We start from the raw sequence: 23756 nt of genomic DNA, 5'->3' as shown, positions 1-23756 counted from the left end.
CTATGTCTTCCGCTCATAATAGGCCGAGTCTGTGGGACTATTTGTATGTCGAATTGGGACTATTTTTGGAAAAAACATATTTTTCATCGAAGATATTTTTCTTTTTTTCTTATTTTTGAAAATAAAATAAAATTTCAAGCCGAGTCAATTTATAGAAATGTCAAGGCTCGGGATCGGATGACAGCCAGTCGGGATCGAATCCCGAGAGCACAACCATGCCTCCTGTAGGTCCCGTTCAAGATACCAATCACAAACCTATGTTTCAGGGGCTTAGAGATCGGCCGTTTCAGGAAGACGCGCACGAACCCAAAAAGGTGAAACAATAGCCACTGGGGACAGATAACAGCTTCGAAGCAGATGGCTACGGCCGCGGCTCTCGCTCCTACTTCCACTTCCCGCTTTCGTTCATACTCCGCTGTCCGCCTTCTCCGCCTTGGCACCAGGAAAACCCCCAAGGCCCCTCGTAAAACATTCACAGATTTCACCAATTCTTCTCATCCGCCGGCCTACCTTCGTTTCAACTTATCTGTTACACGTCCAAATCTCTTGCTATCCAGTTGGAAATGTTTCTGCAGCGGAACTACCGGGACGGTTTCTTCCGCCGACGTGAAGACGGAATTCGACGAGAAGTCGACTGACGGGACTGGAGAGAGGGTTCGGGAGTTCCGGAAGAGGCTGAGAATTGTTGATATAAAGGGTGGGTCGGACGAAGGGTTGGACCGCCTGGGTGAGAGTTTGGCTGTTAGGGGCTGGGTTCGGACATGTCGCGTGCAGAGCACCGTCACTTTTATCGAGGTAAAGATGTTACTACTTCATTTTGACGTAACATGCCCATTTCATACAGGCACGATTTCAGTTGCATTTCGATATATTTGCTTACGTGACGGAATTTTTTGAAATTTAGGTGAATGATGGTTCTTGCCTTTCCAATATGCAATGTGTGCTAAGTCCAGAGATCGAAGGCTATGATCAGGTAATGTCTGCATTATGCACTAGTTTACGAATTAGGACTTCACGTTCTTCTATCAGCTGCATAAGACGAACAGTTAATTTCCAATGAATATGCAGAAGTTCCCGTCAAATTTGCTTCCCACACAATCTGGCGTTTTAGTCCTTCAAACTACATTACTACAGATCATCCCAAACGGTCGACTTATCTTTTGGCTTCAATAATTGATTGGATGCCAACGCTGAAGTTTCTTTTATCTTTCTATCTTAGAGTAGTGGAAAGTCTTGGCTTTCTTCCATCCACAGATTTATTGTTTCTCGTGTTTATGGAATTGCAACTTTAGGCGGTATTGAGATGTGGGACACCTTTCAACAATGAAGGATGTTAGTTTCTCATTTCTCATTCTCTCAATTGATTCAGACATTTTTGAAACACTGTGCAATGTGCAATGTCTGAGTTTGGGTTTTAGAGTTCACTTATGGGGGAGTAATTTTTGTCAGAAGTTTGATGGCATGCATTTATCAGTTATCGACCTAGTAATAATTGCATAAAATGCTGGATTTTTTATTAGATTGAATCAGGCCTTGTGACAACTGGTGCATCAGTATGTATAGAGGGGAGCTTGGTGCGAAGTCAAGGATCTAAGCAGAAGGTGGAGGTGAAAGCAGCAAAAGTTGTCACGGTAAAGTTATTTTTCTTGTTGGAAAGTAAAAGCATTCAACCGATTCCCTGCATGGGAATCTTGTTTGCCCATAGCTGGCTTCTGTATTTGTCGCGTATAGCTAATTTTGTCTGATGCGTTTATTGACTGTTATTAATACCTTATTTTCAGGTTTTGATTGCCTCTAATAGACTTGTATGCAATATAGATAATAGCTGGTTGTGATTATGCAAATGTCATGATCTAATAGAATCATGATAAAGTAACAGACTATTAGGAAGTGGTGAACAGCACAAGTACCCGGATGTTCTTGATGAGATGACATATAGAATATTGTACCTTATTGCAATGATAACTACTCCATGCAGGGTAATGTAAAAAACCTAGCAGTTGTTGGCATAGAGGATGATCTTAGTTGCTTCATTAATACTGAGTTTGGATATCAATTTGTGTTGTTCTTTTTTCACATTTAACTTTACGAAGAAAATGCATCCACTGCTAGAATTAATTCTATTAATAATATATGTTTTGGTGTTATATTCACTGTAAAATATTTTGAATTACTGAATATATTATTTAAATTGAAAAAACAACATTCACTATACCTTTTACTGCATACCTTTCACAGGTTGGGACAAGTGATCCTACAAGCTTTCCGATTCAAAAGAAGAGAGCAAGCAGGGAGTTTTTAAGAACTATAGCTCATCTTCGTCCTCGGACAAACACATTTGGTGCGGTATGTCTCTCTGTTTTATTAGATATGTTATGCATATTGTTTTTCTTTGGATGCCCCTGAGGTCTATCTTTCTTTGAACATAGGCACCTTAGATCTTTCTGTTAATGAAGTTAAATCTGGCTGTTAGTTGCAATTTTACCTCTTGTGAAATGAAAAGGATGTATCACTGCAGCATGTTCAGGCTTCTCTATTTACATTTAAACTTGGTGGTAAAATACCATTCTCCCTTCAAGAAAGTAATTGTCTTTATTCTTTTGTATACTGGAGGTTGCAAGATTGAGAAATGCTTTAGCATTTGCGACCCACAAGTTCTTTCAAGGAAATGGGTTTGTTTGGATTTCAAGTCCCATCATTACTGCTTCAGATTGTGAAGGAGCTGGTGAACAATTTTGCGTTACTACTTTGGTATCATATTGATCTCTTGCCTAAATCACCATTTTCTGGATCTTCTTGCTAAAATGATGGCCTATTAGATTTTTATTTTAATGTACTTCGCTTGTGTCTGCCAGATCCCACGTTCTCGAGATGATTCAACTTCACCAGTTAATAGCATTCCTAGTACTAAGGATGGCTTAGTTGACTGGTCCTTGGTAGGTTTTTTATGCTGATTGAATTCCTATTCTTCCAACATTACATTTATTTAAAGAGGTCAAAGTAGATGTGAATGTGCTATACTTATTTTATGCTTCAACATGGTGGTCTTCTCTTTCAGCCAAAAGCTTCAGTTTTTTATTGTGACTTGCAGAACTGAAGTACTGCTTATTTCTTTTCATGATTCAGCTTTTCTTTAAATATAATAATTCCAAAGAAAAACCATATTTTATATTTGATGTACGTCTATCTGTCCATTTGGTTAGGACTTCTTCGGAAAACCTGCCTTCTTGACAGTCTCAGGCCAGCTTAATGCTGAAACATATGCAACAGCTCTATCAGATGTAAGAAATTGTCCCTTTCCTTGGTCTCATGATACTTAGATGCTGTATCCTGATCATGTTATGGCTTCTAGAATGGATAGTGACTAAATCACGGCTTCCAGGTTTACACATTTGGTCCCACTTTCCGGGCAGAGAACTCCAACACATCCAGGCATTTGGCTGAGTTTTGGGTATATTTTGTTTGACTTTCCATCATTCCCCTTTGAATAGAGTTGCTGTGAGTATGTTATTAGACTTTTTTTTAAGAGGAAATCTGAATCTGAACTTTTTTGTGTTATCAGGTAAGTTGGGTAGTTATTTTTTTCCCAAAAGCTGCAATTTTCAATGAATTGCAGCCCTTTTATTTTAAGTAAGAAATATTTGAGAATGAAAGAAAGAAGAGGAGAGTGAACCCTCTGAGACATACAGCTATGATACTTTAACCTTATGGCTCAAATCATGATTTTTATTCATTTATTTGAAGGTTGGGAATGTTGAAAGTTGGAAAGTTGGAGTGGAAAGACATGGGTTAATGAAGCGAGATTTTAATTTTACTGCGAAATCTTAAATTAACGGAAGATTCATTTATCCTTCTATATCAAATAGTGTCAAGAACATAAAGAAATGGTGCAAAGACTTGTGGGTTGTCTTATGAGATGGTTACAGCATTCACTCTGCTTGTCATTGTAAAATACTTCAACAACATTGTTCAATTTCATATAAACTGAAGCTTTCCGTAAAAATAGGAAAGGAATAGTTATTTCTCTCTGTTTGCTTCTGTCAGTATAATTTTTTGCCACTAGAATATGGATAATATCTCTGACCATTTTTCTTTATGCTTTCTAGATGATTGAACCAGAACTTGCTTTTGCTGATCTAAATGATGACATGGCATGCGCAACGGCTTATCTCCAGTATGTAGTAGGTTACTTTTCACATCTATTTCAGAAGCCTCTAGTGTTTTTTTTTTTTTTTTTGGTGGTTTGCATGTGTTATATCTATCTCTTTATGCTTGTAAGTTGTATTCTATTAGATTATATTCTGTCACAAGAGGCAATTGCTATGTTTATATGCTCCTGATGTGATGTTATCTTCTAACTACGTTCTGCCACAAGAGGCAAATGCTATGTTTATATGTGCCTGATGTGATGTTATCTTCTAACTCAGATAAGGTATATACTTGAGAACTGCAAGGAAGACATGGATTTCTTCAATACCTGGATCGAGAAAGGAATTATTGACAGATTGACTGTATGGGCTCACAGTAACTTCCAACCTTCTACATGACATCTTTTCTTGTTATATTGCATTTGCAACATTCAATTTTATATGATTTTTTTACAATTTAATTTACCATTTTTACTGGTTATTGTAAAATTTTCTTCTGTTATTTTTAAAGCTGAAATTTACATTTTAGTGGATATGGTAATTTAACCTTTTACTATTGACAGAATGTTGCAGAAAAGGACTTTGTGCAGCTGACGTATTCTGATGCCATTGAGCTTCTTTCAAAAGCAAAGAAGAAATTTGAATTTCCGGTATTTGTTTTGGTCTTAATTTGTTTGTTCTTCTCTTGTTTTTATTTGGAGCTCAGCTTTATTTTAACTGTTTTGAAATATGTAGGATCATATTCCAATGGCTGACACTTTCTGAATAAGCAAATCAAAACTCTGTTTGAAGAGATTTATTCTATTTTGTACATGAAATTTTTTATCTTTAAAAAATATGCAAATTTGATAGGTAAATTGGGGATGTGATTTGCAAAGTGAGCATGAGCGTTATATCACTGAAGATGCTTTTGGTGGCTGTCCCGTAATAATCAGAGATTACCCTAAGGTAGTATGTATTCCAGTCATGTCTTTGGTTTCAGTTGTATGCTGTGAATATATTTGACTTTAATATCTGAAAATTTTCAATATTTGAAATTTTTAGGATATAAAGGCCTTCTATATGCGACAAAATGATGATGAAAAGACTGTTGCAGCGATGGATTTATTGGTTCCACGGGTAAACTTCAAATGTTCTTTATCTGTTACTTTTAGTTCCTATCATCTTCATCCATGAGTTTTTCCTTTCTTCTATATGTTCCCAATTGTAGATTCTTTCGCTCTTAGAATTTTACTGCCATTGTTTAAAGCAAATAAATTTTTTGTTGTTTTGCTCGTTTCTATCTCAGCACTTCTTCACTTCTTCTTACTCCTGTTGGACTTAGAAACTTTGTTCTCAGAGAAATGGTATAACTCATTAAAACCTATACTTTACCTGTCTCAAAAGCACCAAACATGATTTATGAAAATAAGAACAATCTACTATTTCAAAAAAGAAAATAAGAACAATCTATCATTATTTGCACACCAGTTGTTACATGTCTAATGCATGTGTTGAACAAGTCTATGCTAGTGCTTGCAAAATGCAAGAAGCTTTCAGGATCTTTCTATCTCTAGCAAATAGAAATTGAAACCTCCTCCTGGTTTTTCCATTTCAGGTGACTAGTAATTGAAAATTTATTTATCAACTCCTGATCATATTCTTGATATTTTTCTTTGTTCTTACTTGATGAGTTATTTTCTGTTATTGGTCAATTATTGTCATTCTTAATGTGGCATTTTGGTTTTTTTTTAAATTTATCCCCTTATTTATGATCCTTTACAAGTGGATTTTGTGTAGTATGTCTTTTTCTTTTTGAAAAGGTGTGAGGGTAGAAAAGCAGATGGAGGACTAGTCTTTTAAGACTTGTGGCTTATCAGTCACTTCCCTTATTTACAGTCTGGATGCTATTTGAAACCTTTCTCTGCCTTTTTAGGTTGGGGAACTCATTGGTGGAAGCCAACGTGAAGAGCGGCTTGACTTTCTTGAAAACCGGTTGAGTGAGTTGAATCTCAATAAGGAAAGCTATTGGTGGTACCTTGATCTCCGACGTTATGGATCAGGTCTGACCTTTTTTCCTTTGAGAAGTAAATGATTTCTTCATGCTGTTTAATTATGCAAATCATCTTTATATACCACTATGAACTTCATCTTGTGTTTTAGAGTTTGTAGTTGGTGTGATTTTCTAGTTCTAGACTAGGAGAATAGCTGAAAATTTTAGTATATCTCCACATGTTAGTTTGACACCTCTGTTTCTTATGTCTTTAACAAAATCTTGTATCCTCGTTGGTTAGTGAATGGCCCACCCGTAAATTTTAAGGCAAACACTTGAAAGTTCTATTATAATTGTGTTTCCTGTTTCTTTATAATTTAGGTAATTGAACAAGAATTTTTGTCCCATGTCCAACTGGTTCCTAAGCACTGTTCCTGTAGTACAGTTGAAATATTAAATATTGATCTTCAAAGCCGAAAACAAGGAAGTGAAAACAAGATCGAATTTCAGAAGGTTTACTTTCATGGGACTTTTATCTTCCTTCCCTTCTAATTTTATCTAGAAATGTTCTTGATTGTTCTTCTGTGATCTTGGCAACATCATAACCTCTATTTTGGGCTCACCAAGATCTGCTTTACAGGGTAAGGATATTTACTTAACTGCAACTAATGCTGTTACTTGTTTCCCCCCAATCCTTATTTAGGCATTTCTCATTAGATTTGACTTTTAGCTGGAATTGGAATTTTATAAATTCAGAATATTTGTTGCAATTGCAGTTCCTCATGCTGGATTCGGCTTAGGCTTCGAAAGGCTTGTTCAATTTGCAACAGGAATTGATAATATAAGAGATGCCATTCCTTTTCCTCGAACTCCAGGTTCTGCAGAATTTTAGGGCTTGGAAAATTTTGGGGATACTGATCTAGGTTAGCATTGTAATATTTGTCTTTATTTATTTTTTTCATGTAAGTTCAAGACTCCCGGTTCTGGTTGTTACAACCATTCAATTGTGTTAATCTTCTGTCTGGGTCCAAAAAAGTGAGAGGTAGGGTCTTTAGTCATCCATATTTTTTACTATTACTTGTGTTCTTCCTTAGAAGTATTGGATTTAACATGAACAAGATTGAACTAGTCTTTGGTCTATTAGAGCAGATCGAGCCAAACTGTTAGTTCTCGTATGATTCTTTTTTCGAAGAATCAATTGTTCGGCATCATGTAGGGTCTCGTTTTGTCCCACAGAGCAAAGTTCACATGGCACTGTTCAGAATTCCGGATCAAGCTTTCACCCAGTAAAAGTGGGGGAAAAAGAAAACCCATATGAAGACCGGGTAAGACGAAAGGCAGACAAAAGTTGTTTCATCCGAAAGCAATGGCGAACCTGTAGACGCCAAAAGTCGTCCATGGACCAAAGACCCATTCAGGGTTTCATCATTTTGTGAGATTAAGACAGAGAAAACGGAAGAGCCACAGTCAGTAGAAATCAGAATCAATGGAGTCGGCAATCGTTGACTAACTTTTTGGGAGCTCAATTACCCTTCACCCGAAACCGGCCAACTACCTTCCCCATTTTCTCCCACAGTAGTAGTCTACTTTTGTGAGCATCTCCACTTTCAATCTTCAGTGAATTCCATGTTCGTTCTTTTTTAAACTCCCATCTGGGATCTGTTAGAAGCTCTCAATTCTACTTGATTTCCTCAGTTGCTTTGGAGCTATGTTTGGCACTGGAGAAAAAGAAAAGAAACATCTTTTATACTTAGCTTACAAGTCTTTTCATCTTAAAAGCTTCAAATCCAAAAAATGTGGTCAAGAGGTCCAAAAGCGGGTAGCTTCGTTCAGTGGGAAAGGATCCGAAGCAATCCACCTTTCTAATTGGAGGGTTGAGATCAGCCTGACTAGGGGGGAAGGACCACACTTGACAGACGGATTTATGTCATCCTTGCCTTCCCCAAATCATTTTCCAGTAGTTTATATAAATATTCTGATTCTGGGAATTCCTTCCTCATCATCTTCTCGGAACGAAATCTCACCACCTTTCCTGACTTTTCACCTCTACAGTGAGATCAGTCTGTTCTTGTTGCTTACAGTCTGTGCTGAATCATTGCAGCTGCTTTTGAAAGGTGAGGAGCAACAAATTACCATTAATTCTTCTCAATAAATGCATCGATCACAGCCTCCAAGGTTGCTGGCAGTGAATCTGTCCCACTCAAAAACGAAATGGACCGCTAGAAAGGCCCACTCTGGCCCAATTATAGAAATTCCTACCTACCTCCAACCTCCCTCAATCTGTTACAACGTGTCACGCCCATCACCATTTTCACTTACGTTACACGAGTATTCTACTATTATTGTTTGTTTTCTAGAAAAAGAGAGCGAATCAGGTCCGGGTCCGGGTCCGGGTCCGAGTCACGAGTCACGAGTCACGAGTCACGAGTCACAGAACCAGAACTCCGGGTGTTTTTTCTTTTTTCATGTGTAACATCCAACAAAAGCTGCAATAGCGAGGGACTCGAGGTGTCCAAGTCCGGAAAGTGAGATCTTTTCCGATCCCAACCGTCCGATCTTCTCTATTAAAATTATACGGAAAATTAAGAAAAAAATATGGGATTGACTGGATCCACGATCTATCCTCACCGGGCCCACTTCGTGTTACGGAAATTACGGAACCAGCCCTCTTCGCTTAATGAATTCCCATATTTATTGCATTAAAGGCCCTAGTAAGCTCTGTATTTAAGAGAAACAGTAGGGAGGAGACGGAGGGTTGACTGAGCCACCACCACCGACGATGAAGGAGAGAGAGATCTGAGAAAAAAGATTGCTGGTGATTTGATTTTCCTGGGCAAAATCCACGAATTGAGAAGGGTTGTGGTAGTGGGTTCATTTCAAATACGGTATACTCCGTATTCAAATCAGGTAAAATAACAGATTTAAAAGTGATATCATTAAAGCTTCAGAATGTTAGATTCTTCTGGGTCACTTCAACTATCGAAGCTTTGGGAACTTTTGGTTCAATTTTTTATTTGTTTTTTTGTTTTTGCTCCGACGAAGCAATCCACAGGGTGCAGTAATAATACTGATATCGCAGTTGAGTACAGCAGCAGATTTTGGCAACTTTGGCTACTTTCTTTGCAGTTGGGCAATGAAAAGAAGAGCTACATTACTTCATCTTCAAAGCTAAACCTTACTTTCTGCTCTTGAGGATCGAAATCCGAGTGAGGGAACGGCAAAAACCAGCAGAAATTTTACTAGTTTCCGGCAATCAACTGAGCAGGCTACAGTCCAACACAGGACAGAGAAGCAAACAAAAAAGAGAAAAGGGGAAAGCATGAAAGCAGAGGCAAAGAATTTAGCTTACCAAGTGAGATGTGAAGCTCTACTAGTATTTGAATAAAATAAACACAATGCACATTTATCACCATTCTTTCTTTTGCTTATTTTTTGCAGATGCCCATAGTGCAAAGATTGAACAGTTCACAGCAGCCATGACCAGAGACTTTGGTACTCGAGTGACAACACAGGTGAGCTTCATTTGTAGTAAAACACAAGTGAAGATGAACAGAGCAGAGGAGTGAAGAAAGAAGAAAAAAATCTCATTTCCATCATTGGATCCAGTAATCAGTTGTTACAGTAAGTAACACAGCATTTAAAACAGAATAAATCCCAAGAAGCATAGAAGGGAAAAAAGAATTACAGTCAGCAGCAGCAGAAGTAACAAAAATAAACAAAAGAAGAGAGCATAAGATTGAAAAATCTGCAAATAACTAAATACAGAAAAATTAGCTCCGACCTTCCCAATTTCAATCGAAATGAACAGGTTTCTGCAGATCGCAGAGCGGCAAAAAAGTGGTTTACCTCAATCGCCGATTTGGTGGTGGAATTTCCACCAAAATGTAGCTCTAAACATTACTTGATATGTATCCCGAATCATTTGCCAGCATCGACGAATTCCGCATCGGACACAGCGGAGAGTTCGATTTGACTTGCATCGTCGTCTTCAACCGGGGGAAGATTGAGATCTATCAAGTTGTCTCCAAATTTGGCAGTAGCGGTTGCAGTGCCGTGACCGGAAAGATGCGATCTTTTGTGGCCGCCGAGAGCTTGCCCGGAGCCGAAGACCCTGAAACACACCGGGCATTCGTGAATTTTCTGTTGCCCCGGTGAAGCGTCATTTCTATACACGGATAGAGTTTCCTGAACTCTAGAAGTGGAAGCAACAACAGGGGAAGTGCTGGTGACTGGGACGCATCCCCTGATTTTCTTGTGGCTGGCGCGGTGGCCGCCGAGCGCTTGATAAGACCGGAAAACCTTCTTGCATGTGCCGCACTGGTACCTGGACCGCCCCCTGGCGCAGAATTTCAACTCCTCTGAGTCGTCGGATTCTTCGAATCGGAGCTTGACCGCGTCACGCATCCATATGTCCCTGGAAAGCATCATTAACGAGAGGGCGACGTCCTCCTCGGGCGTGGTATCGGAAACGGAGCTGAGAGGCTCAGCCTCCGCTTCCACCTTGAGCTTTAGCTTATCGCAGTCGACCGATTTACGGTTGCGTTTGGATCTTCTGCGAAAGGGGGCTTTGGACGACTCCGTCTCGCTCTCTCCGTCCTGGACGACCGACCCAGCATCGACGGTGAACGAGAACTCAGGATCGACGAGCCGGATGCTCCTTTTGGGGTTTTCCCTTAGACCATAGCAAAGACCTTTGCCTTCGTCTTCCTCCTCGTGGTCCTCCTTCTCCTCCGAGGACGAGGAGGAAGACGAAGAAGCAGAAGAGATTTCATTCCTCAACTGGGGCTTCGGTGGCTGCGGAGTCGGAGCCAGAGTCGCCATGTGAGACCGCATGTGGCCTCCCAACGCCCTGCCATTAGCAAAGCTCCTCGAGCAGAGCTTGCAAGTATGCTTCTCCATGAACAAGTACAACCCCCCACCGGTGACGATTCCAAACAACAGAACAAAAAACTAAAAAAAATATAATCCAAACCCACAGAATTCAAACCTCCGAACTCTGCGAGAGCAGAACGAAAACGGTGGTTGAGGCGAGCGACTCCGCGTCTTCTTCCTCCCTCCGTCTTCGTCTTTGTCGCTCTTTCTTTAAGAGCTCAGGAAGTATAGAGAGAGTGGAAACTAAAAGGAGTAGGTGACAAGCATTCCTCCACGAAAAGACACACGCACCCAAAAAAATTTTTACTTCTCATTAATCTCCATCTTAATCTCCATAATTACAGTACACAAAATCGCTACACCCGGAGCAGCACGTGTTCCTCAATCAAGCCCACAAAAAATACTTGTCCCCACTAAGATGAACGGCCAGAGGAAACTACCATTGGGCCCGCGAGTTACGAAAAGAATCTCACACTCGGCACACTCTTGGCGTTTCCCCTTCCCGAAAACTCGAGTGGGTGAGGGAGTCAGTAAGACCTAGTAACCGGTAAAAAAACACACTCGCTGTAGCGGAAGCATGCAACACGCGAGGAGCCATTTCGCAGTTTTTTTACTTTTCACTTTATTAAGCTCTTACCGGATAGGCGCTGGGCGGGCCCACACGACACGAGTTCAAGCTGACCGAGCAAATGCTTTCCTTGTGATTTTGTACTTTTTTTACTCAATAACACAATAAATCATTGCCGGGACATGGTGGGGGTTTTCTATTTTAAGCGAGGGCTTTTTGGGGAATATAAGTGAAGTAAAAAACCACGTGTCATTTTCTTAATTTTATTTCTACCAATCAGATAGCGCCAGCTGTAACTGTTGTTGGATCTTTTCAGCGTCGAGACGTGCCCGGCCTAAATTTCCATAAAGAGAGGAGTTTTATGTGGAGAGAAGAGAAAATCGGTTCATGGACGACTCGGTCTTCATGGGGTGCGCCGCGCGACATTTCATCCTGGTCCACTGGCGGAAAATGTACGGTGAGGATGTAGATCGTGTGGGTCCAGCGAGAAACAGGCATTCATGCATGAGAGCAAGGATTGCACGTGCGCACACATACGAGGCGTAACTCAAATGGGTGCAGCGTGCGTGGCTTGGCTTACCGGTACTTGCGGTACTTGTCTCTCTGGTTAAGCCGTTTGGAAATGACTTGTATATACCCTTCCGAGTTGCATTCCATCATCGACCGTCTATCCATTGACGGTGGAGATTGACGATCAGGTACTACTTTCCATATTGCCCATAAAAAGTGAACGAGCCGGAGCTCCACGTGGACAGCGGAGATGGATGGACCCACACGATCGTTGATCAATCAAACTCCACATAATAGTTCCTCTTTTGTTAAAACTCCATCAATTAATGCAATTAAGGAAGGTGTGGGGTCCTTATGGGAAGGATGATTGGAATGTTGAACCACCAAGGCGTGACAAGCCCTAACCCTATAATTAGGGCACCAAAGTAAACTTTTTGCCCCAAACTTAGCAGATAGCGGTCCGATCATACGGTTGAGATAGCCATTGATCATGATCGGACGGTTGAGATAACCGTATGTTTCACACCAAATGGTTTTTTGTATCGGATCAACTCTTAATCTCTTTTTAGTTAATTATCAAATTGATTAGGTGAAGCAGGGAACATGGCCACTTTGCTCTCCCCCAACACGGTCCAGCACTATTGAGCAGTGCATGTGATCCGCCCCACATGCCCTGTGTGATCTTCTCTCGCTCTCTCTCTCACGCTCTCTCTACCAATAAAATTGAAGGTCTTTGATTTTTGGACCAAAGTAAACTCTTTCCCATCACGGTTTCTCTTTCTTTTCCATTCTCTGACCCTCAGCCATGGCCCACATAATAATCTATGTCAAATGACACGAAGAAGGGAATAAATTCCATAAGGAAAATGACCATCGCTCGTTTTGTCTATTATTTATACATCTTACCAATACGTCAAAAACCTCTACAATTTATGGAAAATAGAAAGCTATGTCAAACCTATCTTACACCAAGCTCACTCAACTTACCACCATTTTATTAGGTTGAGTCCCCATAAATCCATGATAGTTTTACTTTTCACACCAAATAGTTTTTCGTATTGGATCTGCCCTCCCTATTTGATACTTCAAAAATGTCCCATATTTGGCTACGCTAACCCTACGTTGAGAAAGACTATTTGAGAGAGCTATTGATCGGACGGTTGAGATAATCGTTTCGTACCAAACAGTCACCTTTCCTTATTTGATACTTTGAAAGTGTCTTATACTAGGCTACGCATTCTAACCTAACTAGATGAGTCTACCACACATTAGGTCCTAACTTGACCACAACAAAATTCTTCTTTTGTAGAGTCTATGTACTTATTTAACATTTGGTTAAACAAGGTGAAAACCAAAGATATGTTTAGTGATTAGTAAAACCAAATTACTTGTAGTAGACTGAAGGAAAAAAGAAAGTGGATGAGGGAGACATATTTGCAATCTGTCACTTGAGTTAGATCATAAGTCATGTGCCGTGCAATTGAGTGTGTGAAAAGTAAGCATCTTGATTGGCGGATTATTAATCATTTGATACAATTATAAACCCTTAAACATCGTTTAGCAAAAAGTCCAAACTACCCCGAAACAGTTCATAGTGGACACAGGTCGGAAACGGAGGAGATAGGTATTTATAGAATTACAACAGAGACTATAGAGAATTAATAAGTCCATGTCGTTGACTTGGCCAAACTCTGTTTGTGATATCAAAGACGCTACTCAAGCTGTTAACACCACTTTTATTCTCTTCCAAATCCATCTCTGGCTTTCTGCTCTTTTTGTTTATGTTGAGGACAATAATAAAAACCCACAAAGAAGGGGCCCTCCTCCCTGTGTGTAATGTTGCCCTTTTACCTGCGGATTTGGCGTTTATCACCTCTTTTTAGTCGATTCCATGCAGCTAAGGCCAGTGATGGAGTTGGACTTTGCAGGCGTCTTCCATGTTCTATATAGGAAGTGTTTTGTTTGTAGCAGCTTGTGAACCCTTCGTTTTGAACAGCTTCTGAAGTCTTTTGTGTAATCTATGCTTCATTGTCGTATTGGATAATATACATCGGATGCTTCAAAGTGTGGGTTTTGTTGGAATCCATCGACCCTTTTCTCCATCAACCTCAATTTCGTATATGAGTTCCAGATTAGGAAGTTGTAGGCTGGAGAGTTAGGTGAAATAGGTAAGCAACTAGATAATGGCTTAGTGAATGCAAGATGGGGAGATAAAAGGTAAAAGAGGATGTTTTGGTAAGGAGAAAAAAAATGGGGAGAATCTAGTAGAGAATAGAGATGTGGAGGGTGGTGGCATTTAATAGGAAGGTTCTCCCTGTACAAGATAAGGAAGGCAGTCTTCCGCTTTGCTTGTCCCTGTCATTAACGTTGGAGGCAACCAGCATCATCCAACTCCTCATTCCTATCTCTTTCTTTTGCTTCTCAGCCTCACCATCTCCTATTATCTACCCTTTTAAGTATGGCATGGGGCAAGTAGGAGTATGGTATTTTTATGGAATATAATAAGCCAAGAACTACCTCCACGGAGACGGTAGTTCTTCTATTGAGGGGTGTAGACACAAGATATCCGGTGGAATAAGTGCAAAAATGAGTTGGAAGTAGAAAGTTGAAGTATGTTTAGGGGGGGTTAGCCAACATTAAAGTTGAAGTTGAAGTTAGACTTCAAATTAGGTGTTAGTGCTCCAAAATGAAAACAGAGTTCAAGTGCACTGGAAAACATATTCCAGTGTTAGTATCCCAAAATGAAAAATACAAACTAAACAAGAGAATGAGTAATTTTTTATAATATACTTGAATAGAACATATACCTAAATAGATAATTAACCAAAATAAATATGGTTACTAGACTAATAAGTGATTTAATGTAGTATTAAAATATATTAATATACTAATTCATAAAATACTATATTATATTAATTAATGATTACAGTTTATTATAAAATAATATAATAATTACGTGTGACTAAAATAAATTTTTAAAAAATAAAAAACATATGAAGATCTATTTTTATGTATTATTAATTAATAATATATTTTTACAAAATTATATTTGATTATTTTAATTAATTAAAAATAGGATAATTAAACCGAAATAATTGATCATATGTTTTCTTTAACAAAAAGTGGGGAGTGTGAAGATGAGAGGAATAAGAGAGCAGGAGAAAAAAAAAAGTGGGGGAGGAAGGCCGAGAGGGAGACGAGAGAGTTAGAGACAAAAAAAAAAAAAAAATTGACGCATCATAAACAATGGCTTCAAGTTGATGATTCACAATTTTGGGTTGAATCATGATTCCACGGTTTTAGCCTTAGACTATATTACCTGCATTTTTTAGATGACGCTGGAGCTGGCGCACCACTAATGGCCTAATTGAATGAACTACGTAATGGACGTGAATTTTATTTCAATTTCATTGTTAACTAACCCCCCCTTAAGTAGTGTCTTGAGAAATAGACTAATATTTCAAATATACTCGTACCCTTCTACCTCAATCAATTAAATTTAACCTTGATATAAAATTTATATCCTACCTTACATGAGGCATTTTATTTTATTTTTTATAGAGAAGATTGGAGTGAGTCATGGCCCATAATCAGATAGGCACGGGGATGAATCATGAGCTTTCATGTGGGATTCATAGGATGTAGTTGGATTTTGAAAAAATGCATCTCAATGTCCACCTTTATAACCAATGTGACACTAACTTAGTAACTTTGCATTAAATTAGCACCTACCAACTTTATAAGGGGTTTTTGAGTCTAATTTTGCCAATGAAAATCATACTATTATTAAGTTTATGAGTTGGGGTGACAGGGAATGTGAGGGATCCCTCTCCTATTATCTACGGAGGGCTGCTTTCTCTGATAAGGGATGAACATAATCCCTTCAGTTAATCGGGTAAGATCCTGTTAGATTTATCCCATGTTGTATTTATCTTATCATGTAAAATTTACTTTTTTATTTTTAATTATATAAATACTAGTCTTTAGGGTTTAGGGTTTAGGGGTTAAGGTTCAGTCCATGCTGTATTTATTTTATCATGTAATGCTTATTTTTCTATTTTAAATTGTATAAATACCACTTTCCTCGAGTTTAATGGTGTGGTTCAAGATAAATACACAGAGAAATGATAAATAGAGATAAAGAGATATCGATAAGGATAGTACCCAAATCGAAAATAGAGGTAATGAGAGTAGATCCTTCCTTACTCTCTCCCATTGCTCCCTCTGACCTCTCTGCATTCCTTTTTTCTGTTTCCACCCATAGTGATCGAGATCATCCGTACTCACTCCCATTTCTCCCTCCAAACTCTCTACGTTTCGGTTTCCTGTTGCCGGCCATAGGGATCGAGATCGAATCGGAAGACGACCCTCTCATCTCGATTTGCGTGAGGTCCGTCACTCTGTTGCTTTTCGTTCCTGCCCAGAGAGCTCGAGCTCGAGCTCGACTGGGAAGACGACCCCGCGTCCCTCGAGCTCAAGCTCTGCTGGGAATAACACCTAGCGTGCCTCGGGTTTTAAGTTTATTTAATCATTTTATTACATTTTAAATGTTTCTTCATGTTATTATGTTTATTTTATCATTTTCTTAGATTTTATTAAATGTTTCTTCAAGATCATGTTTAATGATTATCAACGTTTCCTTATTGCTTCTTTTATTTATTTTATCAATGTTTAGTGCTCATTAATGTTTAATTAATGTTTATTTTATGTATCAATGTTTAAAAATATTTTTAATATTTTTATTTATTTAATTTTTATTAATTTTTGGTTTAATCAGGTTTATTGGTTATTGACATTTCCTTAATGTCTATATTTATGTACATTTTAATCAATAATGTTTATATTTTATGCTTATTACTTTTTTATTTTAATAAACAATATTCATTTTTATTTATTATTGGAATTTCCTTAATGTCTATTTTATGTACATTTTAATCAGTTGATGTTTATTATTGATTTTTGTTCAAGTTCTTTGTAGTAGTTGTGTATGTTTATTACTTTTAAGTTTAATTTAATATTTTACTTTAATTAAAATAAAATTTTAATTGAGAAATAGATAATTAATTATTTAAGATTTCAAAAATAATCGTTGAAATTAGATTTTTCTAGAAAGATAAATCAACATCTGAAGCAGCAAAGGTCAAACAGCAAAAAACTACAAATTTTGAGAAATTTTATGTCATCAAGAATGAGACTTATATGGATAATTACATATTAAATAAAATATTTGTAAGTATATTTTATTACCTATTTAACCAATTTTTAATTTGAAATTTTTATATGGAGATATCGATCTTGGACGAGTCAATAGTCATGTTGGCCAAAGAAGAAACTAATCTACCCTTGGAAGTTTTTATTTGTTAACTAACAATATCTAAAAAGAATCTTTAGAATATCATCTTATTTTAAGAAACTTCCCTTGATTTATTTGTCAAAGATTGCCTTGCCTAAAGATTTCAAGAAAAAAACAAGGGGAAAGAAAGGTGTCTTCTTTTATTGCTTAGTTGGTACCAATTTAAGGTATCTTATTTAGAATCTTCCAAACACGAATTTTGTGAGATTTTGTTGGTATTTTGCAAGATTACAAATAATTTGATTTGGTATCCTTGCCTAAAAAATTAAGGCAAGAAAAGATTGAAATATTTGGTTTGGCTTGATTTACTTGGTTTACAATATTTGAGGTAAGGAAGTTGTTGACTTACTTGATCGTACAAGACGTGGATTGGCACATGAGCTTGCAAAATATTGGTTGACTTAAAGCTGAAATCATAGACATTATCTCCCATCTTGAGGGGGAGAATAGAAGGAGAAGTATGAAGGATGAGCACATTGGAGATTGTTTGATTTATTGATTATCAAACAAACTTCTTATCGATAGTTTGTTACTCGGCTTGACTCACTCACTCACTGTCAAAGCTATTATCTGCTATCGGCTTGACTCCGGCTTGATTATTACGTTGGAGTTTTACCTTAGATTATCTTCAACTTATTCAAGGATGAAGTTGTTGTAGATTATCTTATGTGTCCTTATTAATCTTAGGGACTTTTACTACCTACTGGTTATCCGGTGCTATATGCCTATTTGGTACATGTTATTTGAGCCCAGTCCCATTTTTGTTGTTGTTATTTTGTCTCTCTTATTGAGCCATTATTATTGAAGAAGGACTTGTGAGTTGCTGATTGTTATTAGCATTGGTTATTCTGATGAAAAAAAAGTACATGGAGGCCCCAAAATATTATCTTTTAGTGATTACCCTTTACTCCCCTTCTTTGGGATTTTTATTTCTACCATTTGAGAGTCAGTGTCTTGTGGAGGAACACTGTGATAAAAGAGTTTATTACTACCCTTTTGAGCAATGCTTATAGACCCATTACCTACAACAGATAGGAGTTTGTCCAACATCGAGTGTGAGTCAAGTCTATTATTCACCAAAGAGGTGTTTTTTTAGCTACCTTGAGAAAGTGGGTAGACTTTGTAATATGGCTAATTTTCTGCTTATGAAATTAAGCGAAAAATATTTTTTATTATAACAAATAGAATGGAGTATGGAGCAATGTCTTACGGCTAGGAGTAGTTTTATTCTTTCTTATATTATGCCAGTTGGATCTCTTGGAAACAAACAAAGAGATCATTAGTTTGAGGGGGAGTGTAGGAAGATATGGTGGACCACCATTTTATACGGGAAAATCTTATACACCATTTACAGCAAGTTAGGCGTTTATGATGTTCTCTCACCCCTAGCTTGAGGGAGAATGTTGGAAGATGGGTCCAAGTCCACACGACTATGGAAGACCCACACGTCCAAGTATGTAGAAGATGGGCTCAAGCCCATAGACCAAGGAGAAGGTCCACTGGCCCACATAGTGGTAGCATGATGGTAAACAATGAGTCACCTCATATAGATGGCACTGATGCAATTAGTTTATGATTTATGTCTTTTATTCACTCTTATTAGGGTGAAGAGTAGTCTTGTTATAATTTCCCTCCTCTTTTCTCCAAATTCGTCACTCTTCGTCTTCTCTTCCTAAAACCTTCTCTCCACATGTCGTCTTTTTCTTCTCGCCTCTTAATCCTCTTCTGTTGTGATTATACATCATGGAATCTTTAGTTTCAAAATTTTATTACATTTCTCAATTATTATTCCATTATTATTTACTACTTAAATTCCTTCTTATTTCCTTTATTTGATTTTATTCATATTTAGACCAAATTTACTATTTTTTATTATTTCCTTGTTACTTTTAATGATATCTAATGTATTATTTAATCTCATTTCAATTCATTTGATATATTATTTATGCATTTAATATTTTGAGTCTTTACTCTCAATCTCGAAAATCTCTCAAAAAGTGTTTTAGAACGAAAGAGTGAGCTTTAACTTTGAAATTTCCACAACTTTTTACTTTATTTCCTTGCATTCATATTAGTCAAACTCTTACAATCACTCCACATTGTGCCACTAAAGAAGTGGAAGCTTGGATCACTCAAGGAGAAATCTTTAAGGGTGTAAATTTTCATTTCTTTTTTATTATAATTTGTGAAAGGTTCATCTAGAACCTATAGGATCTAGATAAAAATGACTAGTCGGAGGTCAAATCTAATAGAGGAGATTAGTTTTGTAACAAACGTGTATAGAGCTATATGTGGCTTGCAGAGAGTCGAAATATCTGTGTAATTCTAACTATTAGAGCTTTGAATAGTGGAATTTACAAGGATTTTTGGGCAATGAATACGAATAGGGGAACATCGATAACAAAAAATCTCTTATCTCCTATGGTATGTGCATGTTTGATTTACATTGAAATTACTTAGATGCAAAAAAATTTATTACAAGTACTACTTAGTTTTAATTTGAAATTTTAAATTCACCCTCCTTAATAAACCACTTGGACCAACAGTATATTCACTTAGCCCATGGAATGGCCCCAACTTAGTTTGACTCTATTATGACTCTATTATGTAAACAAAGATTAGGTGATCATCATCATCCATCTCTGATGCTGTTCTCAAAAGCAAGTAGACATATCCACGACAAAACTTGCTGCTAGGCATATTCAGATCTAACCCGTCAATCGAATTGATTTTCAGCTCAATCTGATCTGTTAATGGCATTTTGTGAGGTCAATTGTCGGCCATTCTGGCAGAGTTACTGGGAATGATCCATGTAATTTATTCTGACATAGTCAATCCGAAGTGATTTCCACTCATGTTGTAGTGCTAAATGGGGCTCTGAGAGTCTCAGATATGTCTGGAATTAAATGGGAGTCACTGGGATGGCTCAGAAGTGGAGATTTCTTGATTTTTCTTGTTGTAATCACTGTTTCAGAAATGTGATCTATGGAAGAGGTAAGATGGGTCATTGGCGACTTACTCGACTTTATCAAAACATGAGCCTCCTGTTGCTTTCTTCTTGACCTGCAAGGTGGATCGACCAGGAAGTCGAGGATCACAACGGCCCAAGGTCGTCCATTTTTGTCTTTAAGACTGGAAATTAAGACGGAGAAGCAGTCTGGTTTCTTCACCGTGCAGAAAGGGCTGCTCTAGACGAAGAAATCTGTAGTAAATCTTACAAAAATTTCTTCCCTGAATTTAATGTGTGTTGAATTTCAATCAAAAGAAAGAGAGTTCGTCTGGTTTCCATCACCATGAAGACTGTAACATGCTCATGATCAGATCTGGTGATCACTGGGGTGACAGTAATTCAAGCTACAGCTGTTGATGAAAGTGTGGAAGAAGAAGAAACGTAAAAGGGGCCCTTTCTCCCAAAACTGAACCGATAAACTCCTTTTCTAAAGGAAAGGGACAGAAGACAGTGGTTACTCCACGGTTCTCTCTTTTGGAAGGCTCAGACTGGAAAGTGGAAAGAACAAATACCCACTAGATAGGATAGCAACATGATAGAAAATTTTCTGTATTAAAAGATGCAAGGAACCAGAGATGATGTGCGATGGTTGGCTATTTTTGTGGACTTACAGACACTGATCACTCGGTCGAAGTGGTTGCTTTCCCTGAGGGACCGGGCTTCTATATTTGATTGTTCTGTTAAAGGCATCTCAGAGCTGAATTATCGCCTGTGATTAATCTCGTCTCCGGTGGGTAGGCCTCCCTGGCTCTGCTAAGCTAAGAATATATCGTAAGAAACGCTTACAAGTCATGGCTCCCTACCCTTTCTTAGGAATTAATTTAAACCATCCAATTCTGTTTTAGGTGACCCAACTCTGATTTTTGCGTCGTCTGCAACCGTCTTTCATGTCTGGCCGATTACTTTGTCACTTTGAGTTGTTCGTTCGTTGGCCTGCCTTCTGTAACAAGTCTTAATCGAGTTACGGACCCTTTTTAATGGCGTTTCAGTTGAAAAATACTACACAGACTGCTGATCAGTTCAGTGAAGTACGCTATGAAGGATTATGGGTGTCTGTCGTTTTTAGTGCGCCAGTTTCGTGTTCTGTCGTGAGGGAAGAATTCAAAAGACTGGAGAACGACTCATGCGAACTGGAGTAGCAAATCAATGGGACAAAATTCAACAAACACTGAAACTGTCAGAGTAAGATCGCAGAGGGAAAAAAGGCAGCACTGCTTCCAAGTTCAAACTGATCCGTCTCCTTTCCCTCTTTTTCGACTGTTCTACTCTGAAATCAGAATTGGTCTTCAAAGAATTATTCCTTATTCAAAATAGTTGCCTGAGAAAAAAGCCACATCAAGTCTTAAAAATAGGGTTCCTCAAAAAACCCATGAAGAAATTACAGAGAAGAGGTGAAACGATAATGAACAGGAAACGTTACAAAACAGAAAAAAGAAAAAGAATAAAAAAATTGTTTGGGGTTATTGAATCTGTAATTACAGTTTCTCGATATATGAAAATACAGTGTTGCAGCAGTTGTCATTTGATTCAACCCTTAAGGATCACTGCCCCCATTAGCAGTTGAACCAATTCCCACTTGCAGCCATGGAGAAGAGCCTCCAGTCATGTTGATGTCGTTTAGATCACTTAGCTTCGCTAGCTTGATCTTACTATCTGCTTCATCATCCACTTGTATCATTGGGTCGATTGAGATAGTGTTGTTGATGATGGTGGTGGTGGTGGTGGTGTTGTTGTCATTGTTGCTGTTGTTATTATTGTTGTTATTAATATTGTTGTGGTTGTTATTGCTACTGGAGTGCAAACCTATCCATTGCTGTAGATAAAGAGCTGTTTCAAGCTGTGATGGAGTCCCCTCATGATCATGCTGGACGACGGAAATGTCGTTCACCGGCGCCGGCAAGTTGAGATCGAGGGGCTCGGATTTATTGAAGACGTGTCTCTGTTGGAGCTGTTGGGCGTGCTCCTGCAACTGCTGGAGCTTCGCAATGGAAGTGTCCGGCGAGTTGGAGGTCACCCAATGGCATCTCTTGTGTCCTCCCAATGCCTGCCCGGACGCGAAAATTCTATGACAGATGGAACACTCGTGATCCTTGGATTTCCTCTTCGACGGCATCGGCGAAGAAGGGCTGTCGCCGTTGTTGAGATGGTGATCGAACAAGACGATGGCACTGGTTTTGGAGCCGATCAAGAACTCGTCGTGGGTGATGACATCCTCTTCTACCAAGTTCTCGTCCTGGCCGTCGAGCTTCGCCGCGAAGCAGCCCTTGACCTTCTTGTGGCTCGCCCGGTGGCCCCCCAACGCCTGGTGAGAGTTGAACACCTTCTTACAGGCTTTGCATTCGAATATCCCCCGCGGTACCCTCTTGGCCTTCTCTGCCGTCGCCGCCGCCCGGCTTCCTTCCCCCGTCACCCCCCGCTGCCGCTCCTCTTCTTTACTGGCGGACGCGCATGACGACTCCATCTCCGCGACGGGTGGCTCCACCCGGGCCGTGGAGAGCATCACCAGACAATGGGCGAGGTCCTCCTCCTCGTTGGACGGACAGTTGGGCGGCAAGCTCGCAACCTTGATCACCCGCCTCGATCTCTTCCCTTTGGCCCAATCACCACACCCCCTCTGTCCCTCCTCCTCCTCGTCCGATGCCGGCGAGGAGACCAGCGACCCCGCGTCCCCGGACGTGCATTTCCCGTGCTCCAAAAACGACTTCCACGACGAAAACCCCTCACCGCAGTTCTCACACACCCGGCAGCTCTTCAGTCGATTAGGATTGTTGCGAAGAGCATACATACGCCTATTGGTTGCCGGTGGTGTCCCACCCCCATCGCCGATCTTATCCTCCCAATCACTAGCTTGATCGTCATCGTCCATGTGACCCAACTCGTCACCGATGCCATGCGCCCTCATATGCCCACCCAGAGCTCTACCACAGCCGAACCCCTTCTTGCAGATTCTACAAAAGAATTTGAAACTGGGTTGCTGATCCATAGACACCGCCATTAAACCACTCGCTGACACGCTTTAATCACCCCAAATTGAATCAAATAAAAACGAACAGATCAACACACACACACACACACCAGAGATAGAGAGACAGAGAGAGAGAGAGAGACAGAAACAGAGGAGAGCGAGGTTCTGTTTTTTAGTAGCCGTAAAAGAAGGTACGCATGGTAATTGAGCGAGCGGTTAGTTTCGGTGTGTCTGGAGGGGAGTGGTGGTGTCAGAGTCCTAGTTTTTAGTAGGGATATTCGTTAGCTGCAGATGAGGGAAATTGGAGTGTGAGTCGATTTAGCGACAAGTGGAGGGACGAAATAAGGACGGGAGACTT

General features: G+C 39.1%; 3 protein-coding genes across 3 annotated transcripts; 1 reads left to right on the top strand and 2 right to left on the bottom strand.

Moving 5' to 3' along the window:
- Positions 1-357: 357 nt before the first annotated feature.
- LOC137947599 (asparagine--tRNA ligase, chloroplastic/mitochondrial-like) lies at positions 358-7248 on the top strand. Its single transcript, XM_068793407.1, has 15 exons — positions 358-795; positions 905-973; positions 1521-1631; positions 2239-2346; positions 2614-2751; positions 2856-2936; positions 3204-3281; positions 3383-3451; positions 4107-4181; positions 4428-4511; positions 4712-4798; positions 5001-5096; positions 5193-5267; positions 6064-6190; positions 6897-7248. Exons 1-15 carry the CDS (start codon positions 358-360, stop codon positions 7010-7012), a joined length of 1752 nt encoding a protein of 583 aa, XP_068649508.1. The 3' UTR covers positions 7013-7248.
- Positions 7249-9683: 2435 nt separating this feature from the next.
- On the bottom strand, positions 9684-11223 carry LOC137948365 (zinc finger protein ZAT1-like). Its single transcript, XM_068794443.1, has one exon. It carries the CDS (start codon positions 11017-11019, stop codon positions 10039-10041), a length of 981 nt encoding a protein of 326 aa, XP_068650544.1. The 5' UTR covers positions 11020-11223; the 3' UTR covers positions 9684-10038.
- Positions 11224-21967: 10744 nt separating this feature from the next.
- LOC137947583 (zinc finger protein ZAT9-like) lies at positions 21968-23428 on the bottom strand. Its single transcript, XM_068793390.1, has one exon. The coding sequence runs from the start codon at positions 23426-23428 to the stop codon at positions 21968-21970; it is 1461 nt and encodes a 486-aa protein (XP_068649491.1).
- Between the last annotated feature and the right edge of the window lie 328 nt (positions 23429-23756).

This window comes from Aristolochia californica, unplaced genomic scaffold (genome assembly GCF_029961685.1).
Source record: "Aristolochia californica isolate CCGP_79_NKW_82.1479 unplaced genomic scaffold, dmAriCali1.0.hap1 SCAF_13, whole genome shotgun sequence".
In the NCBI taxonomy this organism is placed as follows: domain Eukaryota; kingdom Viridiplantae; phylum Streptophyta; class Magnoliopsida; order Piperales; family Aristolochiaceae; genus Aristolochia; species Aristolochia californica.
Note: the sequence above shows the minus strand (reverse complement) of the source record. Positions and strands in the feature narration are given on the sequence as shown.

Coding starts and splice junctions, on each gene's coding strand:
- LOC137947599 (XM_068793407.1), top strand. CDS start 358: ATGGCTACGGCCGCGGCTCTCGCTCCTACTTCCACTTCCCGCTTTCGT. Junction 2,937..3,203: donor GCTTAGTTGACTGGTCCTTG/GTAGGTTTTTTA, acceptor CCATTTGGTTAG/GACTTCTTCGGAAAACCTGC. Junction 4,182..4,427: donor CGGCTTATCTCCAGTATGTA/GTAGGTTACTTT, acceptor CTTCTAACTCAG/ATAAGGTATATACTTGAGAA.
- LOC137948365 (XM_068794443.1), bottom strand. CDS start 11,019: ATGGAGAAGCATACTTGCAAGCTCTGCTCGAGGAGCTTTGCTAATGGC.
- LOC137947583 (XM_068793390.1), bottom strand. CDS start 23,428: ATGGCGGTGTCTATGGATCAGCAACCCAGTTTCAAATTCTTTTGTAGA.